Genomic DNA, 23,403 nt, shown 5'->3' with positions numbered 1-23,403 from the left:
CTTGACTGACTGGCTGACTAGGAGGCCCAATGGAGGTGCTGCATGGCTCCAGGCAATCTGTGGTCCTGGCCAACACCTCAAAATGCAAGGTTTGAAAGTGCTTGCTTAGGATTTTGGGGACTGATTTGACTATGGGGATCTAAAAATGACATTTTTTTCACCAGAGGGACCAAGCATGAAAGCCGTGCCAAGCAGTTTTCCCTATTAACTCCCGATTGGCCTGACTTTTGCTTCCCAAATTTGTAATTCTTAATCAGTGTTAGTGCTCCAGGGACAGTCTTAGACTACTGATTTCATCATGGGCTTTAGTCTCCTTGCCGGTGAAGCAAGGCCTTATTAGACCACAGTGGAATCTGTGATCTCCATGGGGTTTGACAGTCTTCCCTGGGGTCACTTCATGTATTCTATATTTACTAGGTACTTCCTAGATGCAAGCATGTGGGGTTCTTGAGTATATGTTTACTCAAAGCATTTGAGGAAGGTGCTCTTGCAAAGGGGTCTCTGGAGGAAAGTTTACTGCCACTGTCGCTAAATTCCCACAAACTCTTAACAGATAAGTGGTATTGTCTTGAGCTTGTCACATGTGAGGAATTTGAAACTCAGAGCAGTTTACCTTACTCGTGGGTACTTTGAAACTTAAACTGTACATAATACCCTAGAAATGATATATAGAATGCATAGAATTGATTTTACAAGGGGATGGAAGAGTGTATTTTCTAATCCATTTAATATTTATGGAGATCCTATTAGAGCTACAAATGACCATCTAGCGTCAAAAGAAGCTGTGAGCTTTTCAGTACTGATTTTGAGATTGTTGTAGAAGACAAGAGCTAGTGTAATGAAGAAATCAATTCTTTGTGAAGACAAGAGGACCTGCTAGGATTTTGTGTCTGCTTTAGAATTAGACTACTTTATAGCAGATGTTAGTAAAACACAAAGGGAAATATGAAATAAAATGTGTCTTCTTCCAAGAAGATGTGAGCATTGTAAAAATCAGAATTAAGTCATATGAAACTGTCTCTGCCTTTTGAAAATCCAAATGATTCCAGGCCAAAAAAATTTTTTTGGCAAAGAAATAGAATAAGTTTTAAAAACAATAGGCCCGGAGAATCTCAAGTGCCTATAAAGTGACTACTGTAGCTGAGAGGTGAAATGGGAATAATGATTAAGTGCTTGCTTTCTTTGGATGTCTCTCTTCGCCTAAGTGAGCATAATTTAGGTGACGGTATGAGCATCTGCATGGCAGCTGCTGGTGCCACGAGTTAATGCCAGAGAAGACAAAATAGTTGGCACACCATTTCTAATTTCATTATTGTACCAAGAGCCAGAAAAAATAGAAGTTTATATTCTTTTGAAGTGGCACGATATTGTCTCTCTCTCTTTTTTAAATGGCTTCACACACTTAGATACACAAAGTATTCTCAAGATATTTGTAAGCATGGTCTGACAATTTAGAGTGTGAGCTGGTTTGTTTGTGTGGGTGTATGTATGCTACTGTAAAAACAAAACAAAACAAAACAAAAAAAAAGCCGAGCTATATGAATTTCGCCTGACTCTGGAATCAACATTCTATTGTAGTTTTTTAAATTTCTGGGTGCACCCAAACATTTTAAATGTCGTGTAAGCATTCAAAGCAGTGGTTGCCAACTGTTTCTTTAAATAAAGTTTTATTGGAATATAGCCACAACCATTCATTGACATACTGTTTTTGACAGTCTGCTTTTCTGTTATCACAGCGGAGTTAAATAGTTGCCCAAAGAGTCCATTAGGCCTGTAGCCTTAAAATATTCATTATTTGGCCCATTATAGAAAAAGTTTCTGGATGCCATTTTGCAAGGTGCTGGAAGATCTGGTCAGCTCCTAGGATATCTCCCCACTTCACACTATGTGTGCTTTCTCTTGTCTTAGAACCACTGAATGAGAATGGGTAATATTCTTGAAAAAACATTTGAAAAGAACTGAGGCTATTTTTTTTCTGGAAGACTCCATGTTAAGTGAGAGGGCCAACCCAAGCTGATCTCTTCAGGTTCCTGCTAACTTGTGCATTCTTTGCTTACTTGGTGTAGTTAATTTTGAGTAGTTGAAGACTGTCTTGTGGAAGAAGCATTATTAGATTGTGAGACCATGGGGAGGGACCAGGGTGGGGATTAAGGGGTGCAACTGACACACTTGAGCTCAAAAAGGAAGAACAGTTGCTAGGAACAGCTTATAACTAGAATGTGCTATCCTAGTGGATAATGAGCTCCCTATCACTAGAGATGTTTAAATACAGGTTGTGTCAGAGGACCTTTGAGGTCCCATTCTATCTTTGAAATTCTAATGTGTGTGTGTGTATGGTGTTTTTTTTGTTTGTTTGTTTGTTTTTTTGTTAAGGTTTTTTTGTTTCGCCAAAGCTCAGATTTGACCACAGTTTATTTTGTTGAGGGCCTATAGAGGCCTCTTGGATGACTTCCTGAAAATATAATCTTGGTCAGACCAAGGCAGAGTTGCTTCTGGTAGGCAGGGGATAGCCACAGAAAGCCTGGCCTAGTGCTAGTCTCTTTGGCCACTAAAGTAACACAGTGGTGATAGGAAGGGTACTACTTCCTACTGTCCTTAGTCTCAGAGATGAACTGTTTGGGTCCAGCTGCTGCTACCACTTTGCTTTCTGCCTTGGATGCTGGAAAGAGGAAGGGCCTGGATGGAGGAGTAGGAGCATATCACAGACATAGAAGTCAGACTAGAGTTTCTGTCTTGTGCTCTGCCATAGAATCTATATTGAGACTTGGCCATGAATGGCAGTTCTGGGTGAGCTCATACACCCTCTGTGCAACTCTACTATTGCAGCACAAAAGCAGCCATAGATAATATGTAAAGGAGGAAGTGTGGCTGTGTTCCAATAAAACTTTATTTACAAAAACAGGGAGTGGTTCAGATTTGATCCCCAGGCCACAGTTTGCTGACCCCTGATAAGAGATACTGGAAGTCATATCTAGCTAGAAAACATCAGTTGCAATTCTCTCATGTTTCGGAGAAATGGTGAGATGACCTGTCCAGAGTCACACCATGGTTGAGCCAGGATTATAAACCAGAATCTGACTTTGAGATCAGTGCCCATTTTGTGAGTCTCTGCTGCCTCTGCTGTGCAGTCTGGTTATAGCATCTGGTTTTAAGGGGAGGGTCATGTGAATGCAGGAAATACCTGCCTGAGGTGGCCTGTGAATAGCAACAGCCGAGGGCTCCAGGATGGCAGTTTGACAGGGGCAACCCTTTAGCCTCGTGACCTGCCCTCCCTTTTTTTAGATGGACCCTGTTGACAGTAAAACAAAATACAGGTTGCATAAATTAATATGGAGAAATAATGCCCCAGAGTTGTGAAAAGAAATGGGCTCCCACAGCTGCGTCACAGGATTTGATCACTTCAGCTGAGAGTGCCAGGAGATTTGAGACAGATGTTTTCAGACATGCCGCATGCCTAAAACATTTCCAGGGGTCGGACTGCAAATAGTGACTTAATAAGCGGAGAAACAGGGAAAGTATGCAAGTTGAGGACACAAGCGTTTATTCACCACGAGGTGCATGGCCAACCTCTTTGCATTCCATCTGCCTGTCAGGGTTGGCTCTTTCATGTCGTGCCCTCCGTATTGCTCTTCGTCTGCCCGTGAATAAAGTGCAGCATTGTGGTTAGTAATCCCACTCCAGTGACTCGACTTCAAATGTGGTTTTGGAGTGCATCCCAGAGTTCTGTTTGCTAAGCTTCCTACTCCTGTTTCAGAGACACCACTGGATACAGAGCAGCGAGCACTAAAGGCTTCCCTCTTCCCTTAAACCTGTCGGGTTGTGGGCTCTCTCTCGTTCCCCCTCTCCTTTCCTTTCCTTTTTCCCCCCTTCTTTTTAAGAGAGAAAAAAAAAAACAAAAACCTTCCAAGGCACGTTCATGGATACTAAGCTGATGTGTTTGTTGTTCTTTTTCTCCCTGCCTCCGCTCCTAGTGAGTAACCACACTGGCCGCATCAAGGTGGTCTTTACTCCGAGCATCTGTAAAGTGACCTGCACCAAGGGCAGCTGTCAGAACAGCTGTGAGAAGGGGAACACCACCACTCTCATTAGTGAGAATGGTCATGCTGCCGACACCCTGACGGCCACGAACTTCCGAGTGGGTGAGTTCCTCCACGGTCCCTAACTGTCCTTCCCGAATAGAGTTTTATGAGATCGGAGCGTTTAGACCTACTCCTCCACTCACCCGGCTCCCTGCTTGAATGGGCTTCTGTCTCTCAGTGCGAATATTCTGCTGCTTTCGTGAGATCTTTTAAATAGCTTGCCGAATACTTTTTTACTCTGCTTTTTTGGCTTCTCAGAGAAATGGCAAGCAGGATATTGCCCCTCATGGCTTATCCTTTACGCAGCCTGTGGTGATAGGAGATATCAAGAGGACAGAAGGGAATAGGTGTCAGAGGAAGACCCTCGTGCACGACTTGCATGGATCAGCTTGAGATTTTTGTCTGCTCAGTAGCAGGGAGAATTTGCATTGGATCTGACTCCTGTTGCAAAATTTGGATAGTGGTGATTAAGTTAGAATTTCTCCTTTATGAAGAGCCACGTTCTAGAAAAATTCTAAAAATTGTCAAAAACTGAATTTCGGCTGTATAGAGGAGTACGGACTTGCATCTTTTGCCACATTTCGGCTCTGTATCAAAAGGTTGGATTATAAATTGATATATGACATGGATTTAGGGGAAAAATGCTAGTGGCATGCTGTCAGCACTCAAAACCTTTTAATCTTTTATAACTAATTTAAATACGAACTATGGGGGTTATTGAAAAGAAAGCTTTTCACTTTTAAAATTTTTGTGGTGTTTTTACTTTTTTGTAAAGGGAGAAAGTATTGCGGTCCACTGAATGCTGTCACACAGCCATGTTGTCATGCAATACAGTATTTTTGTCACGGAAAAATGTCTTTTATTATTTTTTGACCAATTATGGTTTGCCATGTGTACTCAAATAATCACAGACACCCACATTGCTTTATGAGTTACTCACAAGAATAACCCAAATGTCAGACAGATAATAACACTGGCTAGATCTGGTCTTTTTATGGAATATTGCTGTTTAGTCTTGAGTGTGTGTGTCTGGGGGGTAGGAGAGAGGGTGTTTCTTTCAAACTGATTATCATCAAGACAAAATACAAGGGGACAGCCTGAAGTCCTTATTAGCTCTTTGATTATTCTCCTGCTTTATTGTGACTCCTAGTCTTATGAGGTCAAAGCAGTGTTCTAGATAGATAGTCTGTGCTTGGAAAAAACATGTGCCCACAGATACTATTTAAAAGAGTATTGTGAATGTCCGGGCTCTGATAGGGGTGTTTGGGCATATTTTAAAAAGAATTTAGCTGGTAGGTGCCAAGGGGCACATTATGGTTTGCAGGGCAGAGAACCGAGTCTAATGGGAAGTGTGTTGAACTGAGGATCAGGAAACTAGATTCTGGTCCTGGTCCTGCCACTAACTCCCTAATCCACAGGGTGTGACAATTAGTGTTTCTGGACCTCAGTTTTGTCTCATCCACAAAATAAATGGCTTATGTTTAGCGACCTCTGAAATTCAGTGTGTTTTTAAAATCTTAGGACTTTTTATGGGTAACAAGTAATAATTTTTTTTGGAGGGTTACAGACAATGAGGGGAAAAGAAAAGGTATTTCCCAGTAGGTCGTTATGGGCTTTAATGGCTTTTTCCCACTTTTACTTTTCTTGATTGCCTTCGTTACTCTCATTACTTTCCCAGCTCCAACATCATCGACAGCGTCTGCTCCTCCTCCTCCTCGCATTTTTCATAAATCTTTACAGTAGGAATGACAAAGTAATCGGATGGGTGGTAATTTTTTGGCTTACAGTGTATTCATTTTGAAACTAAATATTTGAAGGCTTTGAGAAACAGAGGAAGTCTACTTGTTAAAACATGCTGCACACTTTCCTGTCTGGCATTTAAGCAGATGTTTAGGAACAGGATACACGTAGCCTATTCACAGTATGAAACGGAGCAAACTTATTTACACACAAAAAAATTTCAAAACCAGAACTCTACTGTGCCACAAAAGGATTGGCATACTACTTGAAAAGAGAGAGACAGAGAGGGCATGGTAATAAAGTTTCACCCTGGAAATCCTGGGAAGTATTTCATTTATATCCAGAGCTATTTTCCTCTTCCCTTTATTTTAATTCAAATATTGGAAAGTTTCAAAGAGAAGTTTTACATTTTTTTTAAATTGAAGAATGGTTATTTTCTAGAACTCAGAGATGATTAGTCAGAAGTACAGAAAATTTTAGAAATTCATTTTTCAGCCCTGTATCTTTGTGGGCTTAGATGGTTTAATATAGTTTTATTACTTACAAAAAAGTGGCTTTCTAACTTAGTGGGTTTTCTCTCTATACAATATATTACAATATTACAATATATTAACAATATATTAATATTACAATATATTAAATCTTTTGACAAATAAGATATACGTATGGAAAATACAATAGCTTGGGAAAAATTCAAAATTCGTTGTAACTTGTTGCTCTCTTTGGCCTCTGGTATGTAAGGTGTGGAGGCTGGCTAACTTCTGTAAAGGGTCAGATGGTAAATACTTGAGACTTTGCAACATAAACTGTGCGGCGTGCAACTACTCAACTCTAAGTGCCCTTGCACGCAACCATAGACAATATGTATAAGAATGGGTGTGACTGCATTACAAAATCTTGGGTGGGCATAGTTTGCTGACCCCTGCTCCAAGGAGTCAACATAATACGGGGAAAACCATATGGACTTCAAGGTCAAGGCAGCTTAATTAAATAATCTATTTTGAGAATCAGAATACAGAAATAATTTTGAACATTTCCAGGGTGATTTATAGTTTTTTTTTTTTTTTTTTTTTGAGGAAGCGAGACACATAGTATTGTTAACATTTTTTTGATAAGGAAACTTAGGTGGGTGGTATAAGTGAACTTGACTTAGTTACACAGCAAGTCTGTTAGCTAGGACCAAAACTTAGATCTCCTTAAGTCATCTGTTTATTTAATTTCCTGGGGTCTGACCACAATGTGTAGGAGGGACACAGGTGAAGGACCTCATGGAGCTGGGTTTTGTGGGAAGGATGAGTGATCTGATAGAACATAGGCGGCTGAGACAACACCTGCTCTGGGTTGGCGTCCTGGCTTCATCATGGCCATTGGAAATATTCCGGCTTTAGGTCCTCATGGACTCAGGTCACTGACCACAAAAAACAAGTAATAATAGATACACAGAGGGTAGTTCTGTGGCAGCCACAGGGGTAATATTTGTTTCTTCCTTTTTTAATGCTGCTTCTACATTAGTCTTTCTGGTTTATGGTGATGGTGAGTCTGGACTGTTCAGATGTGAGAGACAGATGTATTTTTCATGACTATTAAGCATATAGTCTCTATTCTTGAATATTCAGTTGGGGAAAATTTTTTTAAGACTTTATTTTTAAGTAATCTCCATACTTAACCAGTGGGGCTCAAACTTACAACCTCAAGATCAACCCCTCAACTGAGCCAGGCAGGGACCCCCAGTTGGAGAAATCTTTTTTTTTTTTTTTTTTAAGATTCCATTTATTTATTCATGAGAGAGAGAGAGAGAGAGGCAGAGACACAGGCTGAGGGAGAAGCAGGCTCCACACAGGGAGCCTGATGTGGGACTTGATCCCAGGTCTCCAGGATCATGCCCTGGGCTGAAGGCAGCACTAAACCACTGAGCAACCCGGGCCGCCCATCTTAAGTATAACTTCCACTTACTGTGAGGCCTTAATGACGATGATATCCGAGGGAAGTACTCTGAGATTCTAGAATAAACTTATTTTTATGAACATGATATTAATATGATGTAACAGAATATTTACATTAAATGGCATTTCCTTTAAAGCAGATTTCTAATAAGTTTTTTTGTGACATTCTGAGCTTTGTCTCTTTGCTCTCCCCACCTTTGCCTTTTTAAAAAATGGGAACATAGTCCCAGTTGGGTGGGCCAGCAGGTTAACCACTGTTGTTTTAATGGATTCTTTCCATTCATAGGGGTATAACGAAGATGACCTTCTGGTATTTTTAAAGTTGTTTATAGAGTCGTAAGTTCTCCTATTAAGAAGAACACAGGAATTCATGTTGTCACAACTTGACTATTTGAAATAAAATAATACTCTCCGTAGCATAGCTTATTTGTAGAACCAGTGAAAAGCAATCATGATTGCTAAAATAACACATTTGGTTTATATGATGCTTCTTTCACTGAGGAGTTACAGGGGACATAGTTACCATCAGCATCAATTGAATAATTACAAAAATTATTCGATAATTTAAAAAGTATGTTCCCATATGTTATTTCATTTGATGCTTGCTTCTCCTATTTTGTGGGTGTGAGTATCAAGGCCCTGGTGGTTTGATTAAAGATGACTTTCAGTTGGGTTTTCTGTCCCAGAGTCCAGATACCTCCTGCTTTCCATGTTGCCAAGTGAGTATGTATTTAACCCTGTACTAGATTTTCCAAGACATATCGTCAAGCTGTCTCCTGAGAGCTCGTGCTTTGCGGAGATGAGCAGTATGTGTAAATAAATGGAAAGCAACGTAGCACATTTTCGCAGGAGCTCAGAGAAGGAGATACCCTGTCTAGCTGAGGGAGGAATACTTTGAGAGAAGGAGGATGGTGTGTGACTTTTCTGTTGAGCTCACTGTGCTACCCCAGCTGCTATCCCCGTTGGCTCATGGTGGGAGCTGGGGAAATGCACGTTGCCTGATTGTAGATGGATGGGGGCAGTGAAACTTGAAAGATTAGTTAGGTTTCAAAACACAGAGGGGATGGGAAGGAGTGAGAAGGGATATAAAGCTGATGGGGGAGGAATGACTTCACCTGTTAGAAGGAGGCATGGGGGGGCCAGAAGGCTCAGGTTGTTTCTGCAGAGTGGGAAGAGTTTCACTTAAAGGTAGAGAGCCTGGGAGGTAGTGCTCAGAGACATGACAAGTCCAGGACGGTAGGTTGGGGCAAGACTGGAGGAGTACCTTGAATTCCCAGCTTAGGAATTTGGACTTTTTCAGAACTTGCTAACAGTCTCCAAAAAGGGGACATAACTATTGATCATTTTGAAAAAAGAGGGCAGTTTTCTCAGTTTTTAAAGGGAGGAAACTAGTGTTGTAATAGCAGAATTTAGCTTTTGAGCAGCTCCTGATAGAGGATGACCTCTAGCCCCTTTTAATGGTTTTGAGGTGGGCTTGCTGCTTTGCACTGGGAGTCTTCCCCACACACCTCACAGAACCAACTTAGTCCTGAGTGTTCTTGAGGAATAGAAGCAGTTCATTTTGTTACACGCTTTCCATAGGATCTCTTTGTGAGGAGGGAAGAACAACAGTTCCCGCTCACTGAGGCACTCAGTAAACCAATAACTGCTCAAGGAGGAGGAAGCATTTAGATTTTTTTTTTTTTCCAGCAACTTAGTTCAGATGCTGAGTCTTTCGTCCTCTGCCAGTTTTTGTATGGATCTCTTGATGTTTATCCAACACAAAAACCAATGAAATGCCAACATATCACTCTCCGATTCACTGGGGCATATATTTTCCCCTTGATGCATTATATAGGTTTATGTTTTTAAACATAATCAAATACTACATTAAAAAAAAGTGGTGGCTTTTCAGTTGGGCAATTTGGAATGCTTAAGAACTCATCAGAGAAACTGCTCCAGATATATTTAACCTTCTCAAAATATTTTCAGATACTGAATAAATGTCATAATGTAAGGCATTTTCTTGTTTATTTTATTGAGTTGTGGAGGTGGTATAGGAACATGAATGTATTTAACATATTTATCGAGCACCTGTTGTGGGCCAAGGATGGGTATCACATTGGAATACAGCACTGAACAAAATAGATTCTTGACCCTGCAACACTGAAAAAATACAGTGTGGCTGAATAATGTGGGTGAACCTTGATGATACTATGCTAAGTGAAATCAGCCAGTGACAAAGTGCCAAATGGTATATGATTCTACATGTATGAGTTACCTAGGTAGTCGGATTCATAGAGGGAGAGAGAGTGGTGGTTACCAGGGGCTGTTGGAAGAGGGATGGGGTGTAGGGAACTACTGTTTAATGGCTAGAGAGTTTCAGTTTTGCAAGATGAAGAAGTCCTGGAGATTGAATACTCAACAGTATGAATGTACCTAACACTAAAGACCTGTACAGTTAGAAATAGTTAAGAGAGTAAATGTTATTTTGCATGTATTTTACCACAATTAAAAATTTTTAAAAACCTAAGCTGTAGTGTGAGCGTACACTACTGTCAAATGTATACTACCAAAATTTATTACATGTATGAAAAATTTGACATAATGCCAGATATTGATAACTGCTATGAAGAAATAGAAACTTGGGAGGGGGATAGAGATGGGAGTGTTGGTGGAAGGTATGGAATGATATTTTATTTTTATTATTTTTAAAAGATTTTTTAATAAAGATTTTATTTATTCATGAGACAGAGAGAGAGAGAGAGAAAGGGGCAGAGACACAGGCAGAGGGAGGAGCAGGCCCCCTGCAGGGAGCCCAATGTGGGACTTGATCCCGGAACTCTGGGATCATGCCCTGAGCCAAAGGCAGATGCTCAACTGCTGAGCCACCCAGGCGTCCCCCCCCTCCTTTTTTTTAGGTGCCCCTTTTAAAAAAGATTTTATTTAGTAATGAGAGACACAGTGAGAGGGGCAGAGACATAGGCAAAGGTAGAAGCGAGCTCGCTGTGGGGAGCTGGACGTGGGACTTGATCCCACTGGGATCACAATGAAGGCAGCTGCTCAACCACCAAGCCACCCAGATTCCCCTGGATTGCTATTTTTAATCCACCCAAAGGGCTGTCTGTTGAAAGGACTTTTTAGCAGGGACCTGAATGGAGAGAATAGTGAGCTGTGGAAGAGAACATCATAAACTTTATAATCTATCACTGTGTTTATTGTTTTATTTAAACTGTGGTTCATCACCAGAGGGCTGGTGTTTGGAGCTTTCAGGCAAATTTGTCCTATATGTTGTCTTGGATTAGGTTTTATCGATCTGTGAATAGGTGCATTTATACACACACACATAGTCTATCAGGGAATCCTGTTAATAACATCTGTAAATAAAGAGCCTCATACAAAGAGGATGGAGGCAAGCCTTTTTCCTGGTGTAAAAATGTTCCTGGAATAATTGCAGAAGGAATCTTGATTATTTATAATGAAAAATATACAGTGTTTAATGTAGAAAAGAATTACCAAAGAAGCTGTTTTGCCTCTTTCTCCAGTATTTTATATAAGACAGATCCCGTGATTTTGGTATGGAGCTTGCTTTGAATGGAAATTAAAACTGGTTGTGAGGGCAAATGTGTATGTGTGTGCATTTGAGTGTCTGTATTTAGGGAAAGGGTCCATCATGGAGGAAGACTGCATGGAAAGGTGATTTCAGGGGTTAGTTGGACAAAGGAGAGGCAATAAATTGACTCTAAGAACCAAAATCAGGAGTGAATGAGGTCCTTTTGGTTGAAAAGGAAGATCTTTGAAGATGAGAAGGTGAGGGGCATCAGAGTGGTTGTATAAGAAAGGAGGTCTATAGTCAGGACAGTTAAAGAAAGAGGGAAAGAATGAAAAGAAACGAAATAACTGTAGGTAAAAGAGTTCAGCAGTTTGCTAGCTCTGTGAGAAAGGCATGAGTGATCTATTGTTCTTTGTAAGCCATGCCTGGCCTATATCATGAGGGTGGCTGGGACTCCTTAACGGGGATGTGCTGGCTAACCTAGAATAAATGATCTTTCAGAATTCCTTGGAGTCTGTAACACACTGTCTCGAAGTGTGTATTCTTTCCTAGTCACTCAGCGTGAGCACATGGGATGAACTTTGGAAAACCAGACTCCTTAGCATGCTGGTTCTTCCAGAATAAGCTGCTGCCTGGTTCCCTGGCCTTAACTCAGCCTTAATCTCTGCTTCTTCAGGTTTCCAAAGGTCCCCAGACACGCCAGGCCTTCTGCACTGCTGTGCCTGGCAGGTGCATTTCCCCACCCAGTGTGCCTGGGCAGTCACCCGCTGCTCTGTCAAGAGTCAGCCAAGCGCTGCTCACGTGACAAAGCCTCCTTTCCTTAATTTGTTGTCATACCTGTATTTCATTAAATTCTAAACTACTTGGGGACAGGGACCTATCTGCTTTTTGTTGGTCTCCCTGGTGCCAGCATAGTGCATTATTTTAGAAATGGTTATTGCATCTTGGTTGACAGAGCAGTTTGTCTATGCAGGTGCCCGTAATAGTGGCACAGAGATTTTTCCTGATAAAGCTTCATCATGAATCCTCAGGCAACTGAAATCACATGAGCAAAATAACCATCTGAGCCGTCTTTATATAGAGTTTGGGGACACAAGATAGGAGAGCATATGCCAGGGGCTGCAGGATGCATGAAAAAGGACACATTTGTAGTACCTCGTATGGAGTTTGGATTTGGCATTTTAAACACTGACTGTAGTGTACTTTCTACTCATGGCAAAGTGCAGTTAGATTCCTATATATTGAGCTGCTCCTGCTACATGGACTTCCCACTCCCACTCTTACATCTGTCTAAATACCCACAGTCTCTTTAGGAACAATTTCAAGCTCTATTTCATATGTTTCTGTCTGTGCTGCTTTTTCTCTTTCCTGTTCTCCTTCTAGTGATTACCCTGTCAGTTGGCGCTGGTGATCTAGCTCAGTTGTACTATTGGTGGATCTGGAAGCCCAGGCTAGTGATTGAAGTAGTAAGATGAAGCCTGTAATGACCCGACCTTCTTGTAGTACCTTTCTGAGGCTTATGAGAAGGAGCAGGCTGAGGGTGTGTATGGATGGGTTCCTTAGATCGATTTCAAGAAGGCCTTTATCCCAAACATGACCAATCCTTCTCTTAATTCACAACTTCTGTGTCCTGTTATATGGGGGCAGTGCATTTAGAGCTCCTGGAGTTTGGATAGGGTATGTCCCCTTCATACTACAGAGACCATGGTTCCTTCATTTACTGATCCTAATGGCACCTTAGCTTCAAAAAAGACATGGGGCACCTAGGTGGCTCAGTTGGCTAAGTGTCCAACTCTTGATTTCAGTTCAGGTCATGATTTCAGGCTCGTGAGACAGAGCCCCACATCAGCCTCTGCACTGGGCGTGGAGCCTGCTTAAGATTATCTGTCTCCTTCTGCCCCTCCCCACTTCCTCTTTCTTAAAAAAAAAAAAAAAAAGACACAGAAGGATGTTTCCATTACTCCTTCACTGTGGTCCTTTGATCCTAGTGCACAGAAGGCTCTGTACTTGCTCACATTTAGGCTAGCTCTGGGCAGATTAGAGTACATACAAAGTAGTATTAGGTATCGTTATCATATGGCGGAGACAATGTAGTAGCACCATGTTCCCTCTGCCTTGGATCTGCTCCTCCTTGAGGGGTTCACTTGCTTACCCAAGAAGCTCTTGCCTGTTTCCAAGCCTGCTGGCAAGAGTGAAAGCATTTAAATAGTGTAGCACATTTTGGAACTGAAAGCTGTGGTCAGGAGGAAAAGTAATCATGCATAGATGGGGGCATCTCTAGTGATGTACGATTGTAACATTTGATCCTGCTTTGTGCTCCTCACTTGGCTGTCGGTTGTGTAATTTACCTCTGGGCTCCTTGGTTATAGTAAATTTAAGGAAGTTGGACTTAACATAAATACTGAACTCACATTTATGAGATATGGTGTATATCTGCAGCATTTATTGGCATACAAGTTGGGCTCAATTTTGCATCTGTAGTATAAGAGTCAAACATTTATATCGGCTTTTAGTATCAAGGTATATATATTTCTTCCAAGTGGAAGAGGAATAACGCATTTGTGTATTGTTGGAAAAACGTCCTGGAACTAACATCACAGATGATATGAAAATGTTTTTGAGGGCAGCCACACAGTCATCTTCATGTTACGCAGTCCAGGAAAATAAAATAACTACCAAATGGGGAAGGATAAAGTTAGTTAGGAAGTTTGAGATTTATTCTCCAAAGTTATATCACAAATAAAATGAGAAGAGCCAGATGCCCTTCCTTTGCCAATTTAATGTAATGCTGTCATTGATACACTTATTGAAACTTGATTTAAAAAAAAAAAAACAACAACTAGATTTTCTATTTAGTTGGAATATAGTTATAGAGAATGGTTTCCTGCTTGACACCATTATCTTGAATTTAGATTCATGCAATAATTACCAAAAAACTGGCATGGCTGCAGTATTGGCTTTTGTAAGATTTGGTGGGAAAAAGAAAACTTCGGCAGTAATGAAAGGTTTCTTCACTCTGAGACCAAACTTAGGATGCCCATCAGATTCAATAAAAACTTGTTCTGGATTATGAAGAGTTTCTAAGCTTTCCTCGTGTAAAACCTCAACCTGATTTTCATCAAATTTTCCTTAGAAGAGGTAAAAGGGAAACTTGACATTAAGATTTTTACAGTGAGGAAAGCAGACCACTGCCCTTTCTCTGGCAAATTAGGAAGTACACTGGAACATTTTTAGTCTTATTTAGCAGGATTAGAATATGTCACTTTTTGCCACTTCATTGTCCCTTTCTGAAGAAAGGGTGATTTATGAGTCCTCTGGATCTTCTTGTGGTATTAATAACATTTTGAGCCAGCTGTTTTATTGGGTGTACACAGAGGGTAATTAGAAACATCTGAGAGTCCTGTAATGTGCCCAGAAAACCATGATGTTGTATGGAAAAGAAAAAAAAAATAACATTCATGCCAAAGTTGTGTACTTGGTAAATAGATGAATTAGCATTAAACAGAATTTACTCTGTATTATACCCGTTTTGAAAAAGAAGCTAACTCTTCTGGCTGAAAATACCCTCTTATTGAAACACTTTCGCTGCAGAAATCGTAACCTTATTTGGTAAAAGACCTTCTGACTGTGCTGTTCATACAGTAATTATCATTTCCCTTCTGTCAAACTCCATCATATTATAGACCGTTTTCTGCCAGAAGTATTTCTTCTTTTTACCTGGCAGTTACTTGAAAACTTTAGAATTCTGAGGGATCTCGTTTAAGGAAATTAACTCTTAGAAACATACTGCACGAGGGACTAATAGTGTCCAATTTGCCTAATGGTCTATCCTAGAAATTAGGGTGGGACTCAAGAGCTGGGGCTCTCTTTTAGCTGGTTTTTTGAAATCCGATCTGCTCCAGTGGTGGCTGAGTTTGAATATTTGGGTATGCAGCAATAACAGCAGCTAAATCAGGGTCTGATTTAAATCAGGTCCTGTTCTCTCTTCCCTCAAGACAAAATCTAGACAAGAAAACCTAACAATTTGCTGGTGGCTGTTGAATGGTTCCTTTCATCTTCATTCACAAATAACAAGCCCTCCTGACAAGTCAGTGCCGAGTCAAACTGACGCATCCCAGGCAGCCATGGACAGGGTTCAAGTTGGAGGAGTCCAGTCTCTTTTCAACCTGTCTTGCTTTGTGTGTCTCCATTGGGTGTGCCATTTTTGTCTTGTTTACTCATTTTGAGTGGGATTCCTCATCAATCCTGAGACAAAATGGTAGCTAATTGTTAGAGGCTGGTGGTGACTTAATGAAGCCTCTAGAAGGAGAAGTGGATTCACCTGTATAAAAATGTTTATGGGGTGAGGGAGGTAAGATAGTAGTTAGGAGCTCTGGCTGAAACCTGACTTCAGATGCCTGCCTTTTCCAACCCCTAAATCGGTGGTTCTCAGTCCTGGTTCCACAGCAGAATGTCCTATGAATTACTTAAAAGATACAGATGCCCAACCCACACTGCTGGCCTCCTGGATCGTAATGCCTGGGTGTGTTTTGAAAATGGACAATGTTGGCAATCGTTAGCTGTGGCTCTGATAGAGAACCTGTGGTCTAAGCCAGTGCTCGTCACCCTTCCAGGCTCAGGAATCACTATGAATCTTGACAAAATGCAGGTTCTGATTCAGTAGGTCTGGGATGGGGCCTGAGATTCAGCATTCCGTACAAGCTCTTGGGAAAGGGATCCCACCAGGCCATGGATCACCCACACAGTAGCAAAGATCTAAGGTATTATTAATTCATAAAAATTGTTTTGAAAAGATACATTATCATTAATTAATGATCAGGTTCTTAGGAATCTGACACTATGTTGGGAAGTGGTTTATAAATGCTATATAATCAAAATATGTTAACCCTTTGCAACTTTCCTACCTCATTTTCTTTCTCTATTAAGCTCAGGTTACCTGCCAGATAGTCTCTTGGGCACGATCACAAAGGATAGCATCAAATGCTGGTGTGCAGGCTGCCCTCTCTCTTGACCCTACTGTTTCAGCCTGCTGTGGCCGGTCTCTTTGCCTTCAGAATTTCCAGGGGGCAGTCAGATAGCCTCTTTGTTCACCTTGTCCCCTGAATTTCAAGGGATATGTGTTAGGCTCTCCAGACAATTGTCACCTTCTCTGCCTTAGGGCAGCAAGCTGGTTTCTGCAGTGCAGCCAGCACCCCAGGCAGTGAGATGACTATTACTTCTGTCAGCTTTCAGATGTAGTTCAAATCCCATAACAGAAGTTAAGCATCTGACCCTTGGTTTCGGCTCAGGCCCTAATCTCACAGTTGTGAGATCAAGCCCTGAGTCGGGCTCTGTGCTCAGCATGGTACTGCTTCAGACTCTCTCTTCCTCTGCCCCTCCCCACTGTGCTTTCTCTCTCTCGCAAATAAATAAAAATAAAAATCTTAAAATAAGTTCCATTCCATAGTCTGCACAAATAGATGCAAAAACAGTACTTTGCCTCCTGGTACTAGGATATAAATTTGAATTGTTTTTCTAGATGAAGTGAAATGGGAGATATATTTGCACAGATCCATCCTTATTCCAATTAAATTTTACTTGTGATTAATATTAAGTATTTTGAAAGGACTTGAGAATACAGTCTTCATGATAAGATTTATTCAAATGATACTGAGTTGTCTAAACCCTTCACGAAACCATCATCTTGGCTCTTTGATAACATAATCTCTGTCCTGAACTTTTTTATACCCAAGCCTCCCTAGATACCTACAGTGCCTAGATTTTGACTAATGAATGTGACATTTGAGAGCAGTTACAGCATACTAGAGAAGTTGACTTAATGGGAAATGAATTCATTAGCTGGGATAGCAAAGCTAAAACTCTCTCTTGTTTTTGCCACCACAATCTCATTGTATTTCCTTCTCTTCACTCTGGCCTCTTCCTTTTTCTCCACATGCATCTACCAGGCACATCCTAGGTGGCACATGCTCTGTTCTCTCAGTTAGTTACTCTGCAGTCTCTGGCTCACACCCATAATGCTGATGGGAAGGGGAAAGCCAAGCTTGTGTAATGGTTCTCAACGTGGGGAAGTCTTGTTCCCCGCTTCCCACCAAGAGGCACTTGGCAGTGTCAGACATTTATTAGTTGTCCGTACCGGGGACTACTCCTGGTATCTAGTGGGCAGATGTCAGGGATGCCACTAGACATCCTACAAAGCACAGGACTGCCCCTACCACAAAGAATTATTTGGTCCAGCTTATCAACAGTGGCAAAGCTGAGAAGTGCTGCTCTAGGGATTGCTACTTTTCCCTATTGGGCAATATCTCTGACCTTCTTGGATATTTTGTCCAAGTTCCTAAGAAACCCATCCTCTTAAACCTCAAGATTGTTTTCTAGATAAAACCTTCAGTATTTTGTCACAATGCATTATTTTCCCCCACAGTGCACTTTTTTGGTGATGGTGCTTGGGGCTCAAACTGACAACTAGTTTGTTCAGGCCTTCTTGCACATGTATTAACTAGTAGATAGGACCCAGCCTCCCAGAAGCCAGATTTGCATTTGATAATTTATACCTGATGATCATGTTGGATTTCAGAGGGTGCAAAGATTGGGATGATTTGCGGTGTCTCTGGATGACTCACATGGGCTTGATTGGCCTTTATGGGGATTCTTTGGAAACTGAAGAAATAACAGTGGGAAAATGCTTAGCATGGGAGACGTTTTTTGCACATCTCAGAAGTGATTGTATAATAGAAACCACTTTTCAACACTAAGCATTGCTACCGTGGACATTCATTTGCAAAGTGTCTGCGCTACGGCTCTTGGAAAGGGAGAGAAAGCTGAGTGTGTTTATTTGAGCAATAGCATCATCACATGTTCAAATAAACACAGCACCTTGGGAGGGTTACAGGTTTGTTATTTCTAACCCACATGTCTTGACACATGCCTTTTGAAGGGTCATTTTGCCAAGTTTAAAAGAAAAAACTATCCAAGCATTGAGAGTCTGACATATTATTTAACTGGTTGAAAAAAGAAAAGCTTCTTTGTGGCCAAACACTCCAGGTTCGCTGGACAACGAGGTATATCATGTTTTTAAATCATTTGCTTTTGGCCTCAGAAACAGCCCTAGAGAGCAAGTAAGACCTCACCCTCACCTGCACATAACCTCTTACACAGCTTTCCCTTAGGTTTTGGTCATCTTACCCAGGGAACTTGGGATTTTCAGTCATTTTGTGCTTTTTTCCCTTGAACAAAATGCCTGTTCTTAATTCCAACAGTACGGCAATATTTTCTTGCTGCTTTTCATGAGACCCTCAGCCCATAATTCACATGGCTGATTTTTTTCAATTTTGTTTTCAGTTTTGGTAAAATATACATAACACAAAATTTACCGTTTTAACCATTTCTAAGTATATACTTTAGTGGCATTGAGTATATTCACAGTGATGTACGGCCCTGACCACTAACCATTTCCAGAACCTGTCGTCATTTCAAACTAACTCCATACACATTGAACAATAATTTCCCAGTCCCCTCTTCCCCCACACAGCCCCTGGCAACCTTCGTTCCACTTTCTCTGTGAATTTGCCTATTTGTGGTACTTCATATAAGTGGAATCATACAGTATTTGTCCTTTTGTGTCTGGCTTCTGTCATTTAGCCTGATGTTTTCAGGGTTCGTTCCTGTTGCAGCAGGTGCCAGAATTTCCTTCCCTTTTAAGACTGAATAGTATTCCATTGTATGCATAGGCCACCTTTTGTTTATTTATTCATCTGTTGATGGACATTTAGGTTTCCATCTACTGTGAATAAGGCTGCCGTGAATATTGGTAGACAAGTATTTGTTGGGAACCCTGCTTTCATTTCTTTGGGGAATATACAGAGAAGTGGAATTACTGGATCATGTAGTAATTCCGTTTAATTTAAGAGGAATTGTCATACAGTTTTCCACAGTGGCTGTACCATTTTGCATTCCCACCAATGGCATGCTAGGTTCCAACTTCACAGCATCCTTGCTAATGCTTATTACTCTCCTTTACCCCCATTCTTTGGGGATAACCGTCCTAATAGATACGAAGTGGTTTTGATTTGCATTTTTCTAATTATTAATGATGATGAGTCTCTTTTCATGGGCTTATTACCTATTTGAATATCTTCTTTGGAGAAATATCTATTCAAGTTCTTTGTCCAGTTTTGAATTGCTTTGTTGTAGGTGATATTTTAAAAATGAAGATTTCCATTAGGCTAAGCACTTAATTACAGTGTAATCAATAGCCAATACTGATTGCAAATCTTTTGCAAGACCCAAATTCTAGTCCTGGTCCTGCCACTTTAACAATATTCATTTTAAAGTCTTAATTTTTTCATCTGCAAAAGGAGGAGATTAGGGAGTAGATATGCAAAATCCTTTGTAGCCTGAAAATGATATCTGATCTAATATAAAGCCCGTGTTATGAAAAAAAAAAGATAGAAATAGGATTAGGCTTTCTTTAGTATGTTTTATTCTGAAAATATTTACTATTCTTTCCTAGTATATGTAGTGTGTTCCCTTTTGTATTGTCTGGCTGTGTTTTGCACTGGAAGTTAATGGGCGAATTTATATAAGTCCAGTGATGTATTGTACAGTGATATGTCGTTGCCCTTGACAGGTTTTAACAGAAAATGGGAGGCTTGGGATACCTGGGTGGCTCAGCAGTTGAGTGTCTGCCTTTGGCTCAAGATATGATCCTGGGGTCCTGGGATCAAGTCCCACATCAGGCTTCCTGCATGGAGCTTGCTTCTCCTTCTGCCTACTACGTCTCTGCCTCTCTGTGTGTGTCTCTCATGAATAAATACATAAAACTCTTAAAAAAAAAAAAAAAGAAAATGGGAGGCCTGAAACATTTGACAATCTTACAAATGACTGTTTTTTTTTTTTTGTTTTTTGTTTTGTTTTTGTTTTGCTTAGTTTTTTAAATCAAAGTGCTCAGAAGAGTTTGGCCAGAAACAGAATGACTCCAATGGTGGCTTGAGGAACACACAGCTCTTGCAGAGTGAAATGAGAGGATGTGGATTTGGGCTGGGTCAGTCAGGTTGTAGAGGGGTCATTTTTTTTCCCCTTCGCTCCCTCCCTTCCTCCCTCCCTCCCTTTTCTTTTCCTCCTCCCTTTTCCTTCCCTCCTTCCTTCCTTTTCCTTCCTTCCTTTTTTTTCTTTCTTTCTTTCTTTTTCTTTCTTTCTTTCTTTCTTTCTTTCTTTCTTTCTTTCTTTCTTTCTTTCTTTCTTTCTTTCTTTCTTTCTTTCCTTCCCCTTCCCCTTCCCCTTCCCCTTCCCCTTCCCCTTCCCCTTCCCCTTCCCCTTCCCCTTCCCCTTCCCCTTCCCCTTCCCCTTCCCCTTCCCCTTCCCCTTCCCCTTCCCCTTCCCCTTCCCCTTCCCCTTCCCCTTCCCCTTCCCCTTCCCCTTCCCCTTCCCCTTCCCCTTCCCCTTCCCCTTCCCCTTCCCCTTCCCCTTCCCCTTCCCCTTCCCCTTCCCCTTCCCCTTCCCCTTCCCCTTCCCCTTCCCCTTCCCCTTCCCCTTCCCCTTCCCCTTCCCCTTCCCCTTCCCCTTCCCCTTCCCCTTCCCCTTCCCCTTCCCCTTCCCCTTCCCCTTCCCCTTCCCCTTTCCAGAAAACTGAAATGAAAGCTTACAAGCTTTAGAGTATGCTGGGACCCTTCTACAAACTGTAACAGATGTATGGTTTAGGATTAAAAATCTGAGCTGCAAGGATTTAAATCACCTTACTGGGGGGGGATAAAGTCAAAAGCTCATTTTAAACTTAAGGAGCATGGTTTTTATAGTAATTGAAGAGGTCGTTTTTTCCATCCGATCCATGTTTGGCTTCATTTATCTCTTGCCAATTCGCCTGGTTATCTTAATTTACTTGGATTAACAGCTCCTTGAATTTTTTCTTTGTGTGGACTTAAAGAAAAGGCCAGATGAGTGAGCATTCTTCAACAGCCAAAATACGAGTTTAATAATGCTTTTGCCCAAATTCCCCGCCCAGCTCTGTGTCCCTGGAGGCACCAGTGGGCTCCCTTCAGTAGGAGACTGGAGGGCAGAAGGGGAGAGAGATTGGGGTATTTATTCTCAGCCACTGTCTGCAGGCTCCCTGGGAGTTTCTGTTTTCACATCTGAGGCTACAGCCTCTGTCTTGAGGAGCTCTCTTTGCCAGTTTCTTCTGCAGTTTCAGGATCCCCTTCTTACTGTGGTTTTCCAAGAACTCAGTCGAGCTCCTATATACCTCCATCAAGTGTCTCTTTATTAGACTGTGTTCAGTTTTACCATGTGCTGACTGCACCTTGATGGATACCAAAATTACAGTTAAAGACCAGAGTAGATTTAACACAGTTGATTGCATGGGATCTTCATCCTTCTTCTTCTTCTTCTTCTTCCTTCTTCCTTCTTCCTTCCTTCTTCCTTCCTTCTTCCTTCCTTCTTCCTTCCTTCCTTCTTCCTTCCTTCTTCTTTCTTCTTTTTTTTTATTTTTTTATTTTTATTTTATTTTTTTATTTTTTTAAAGATTTTATTTATTTATTCATGATAGTCACAGAGAGAGAGAGAGAGGCAGAGACACAGGCAGAGGGAGAAGCAGGCTCCATGCACCGGGAGCCCGATGTGGGATTCGATCCCGGGTCTCCAGGATCGCGCCCTGGGCCAAAGGCAGGCGCCAAACCGCTGCGCCACCCAGGGATCCCCCTTTTTTTTTTTTTTTTAAAGATTTTGTTTATTTATTCATGAGAGACACAAAGGGAGAGAGAGATGCAGAGACAAAGGCAGAGGGAGAAGCAGGCTCCATGCAGGGAGCCTGACATGGGACTTGATCCCAGGACTCCAGGACCACGCCCTGGGCCGAAGGCAGACACTAAACCGCTGAGCCACCCAGGGATTCTCTTCTTCTTTTTTTTAAAAAAATGATGTACTTTTTGGATGATATAACATATGACACAGATTTAAAAAACACAGCAGGGCTTACTCTAGAGTGAAAGTCTCGTTAGTTTGCTTAACAGTTAATATCAGCACAAACGAATCTGCCCTGTTTTTTTTAAAGGCTGCATAATATTTTATCCTGGCATATACTGTAACAGAGTTATCTTGACTGTGGTGTTCCATATTTGCCTTCTCAACTTTTGCCATTGTCATCTGAACTGTAGCAAATGATGAATTCTTAGTATATGTGTGTATCTTAAGAACTTTTTTTTTTTTTAAGATTTTATTTATATTCATGAGAGGCACAGAGAGAGGGGAAGAGATAGAAGCAGGCTCCCCATAGGGAGCCTGAGGTGGGACTCCATCCCAGGATCCCAGGACCCTGGGATCACACCCTGAGCTGAAGGCAGACACTTCACCGTTGAGCCACCCAGATCTTAAGAATTATCAATTCTTAGAAGTGAAATTGCGTTGGAGGGTATTGCCAGCTTAATTTGAATGGATATTTACCAAATTATCTATAATTTAGTTGAACTCTCTTACACTCCCAGTACAGAGAATTTGCATTTGAATTTAGAACCCCAATTTGCATCTCCCAATGGAGAGATTGTTTGACCATATTCTTTCCAATACAGATTATTAAGCATTTTGAACCGTGAGTCTTTTCATGTATCTGCAGTAGGATTTCTCAACCTTCACATTTGGGCTGGACAGTTCTTTGTTTCCAGGGCCTGTTCTGTGCGTTGTAGTATGTTTAACAGTATGTCCATTATCTACCCACTAGATTCAAGTAATAGTCTCTCTCCCTCCCCACACCCTCTCCCTCACAAATGTGGCAACTAAAAATGTCTCCAGTCATTTCCAAATGTCCCTGGAGGCAAAAATCACTCATAGTTGAGAACCTAGTGGTCCAAACATTTTTTCCTTTGCTGCTTTTCTTTTCCACTGGATTATTGGTATTTTAACTTTACTTATGGTAGTGTTTTTTTTTTTTTTTTTTTGTCATGAAGAGACTTGCGATTTTTTTTTAATGTAGTCAGGGTTACCAGTATGCTTCTTCTTCCTTACATACAATTGATAGACAAATTTGTTTTTGATAAAATTTTGTTAATTACATCAAGATACCGAATTCTGTGTCCTTTGATCAGCTATGACCCCTTTCCAATACAACACAACAAACTCTGAGGGG

The 23,403-nt window shown here is 41.1% G+C and overlaps 1 protein-coding gene across 12 annotated transcripts in view; it reads left to right on the top strand.

Annotated features, from left to right (window-relative positions):
- The window catches only part of LTBP1 (latent transforming growth factor beta binding protein 1), a 392,695-nt gene that overhangs the window by 160,498 nt on the left and 208,794 nt on the right, over window positions 1-23,403 (top strand). For 7 of the 12 annotated variants that reach the window (XM_077843644.1, XM_077843643.1, XM_077843641.1 and 4 more), the window contains exon 5: window positions 3,972-4,139. The exons of 2 other annotated variants lie outside the window; for them this stretch is intronic. In XM_077843644.1, the coding sequence (XP_077699770.1) occupies window positions 3,972-4,139 (168 nt within the window). Of the gene's footprint in view, window positions 1-3,704; window positions 4,140-23,403 lie in introns of those variants that run through there. 3 more of the 12 variants (XM_077843647.1, XM_077843650.1, XM_077843648.1) reach the window with 3 other exon arrangements.

This window comes from Canis aureus, chromosome 12 (assembly GCF_053574225.1).
Source record: "Canis aureus isolate CA01 chromosome 12, VMU_Caureus_v.1.0, whole genome shotgun sequence".
NCBI lineage: Eukaryota > Metazoa > Chordata > Mammalia > Carnivora > Canidae > Canis > Canis aureus.
Note: the sequence above shows the minus strand (reverse complement) of the source record. Positions and strands in the feature narration are given on the sequence as shown.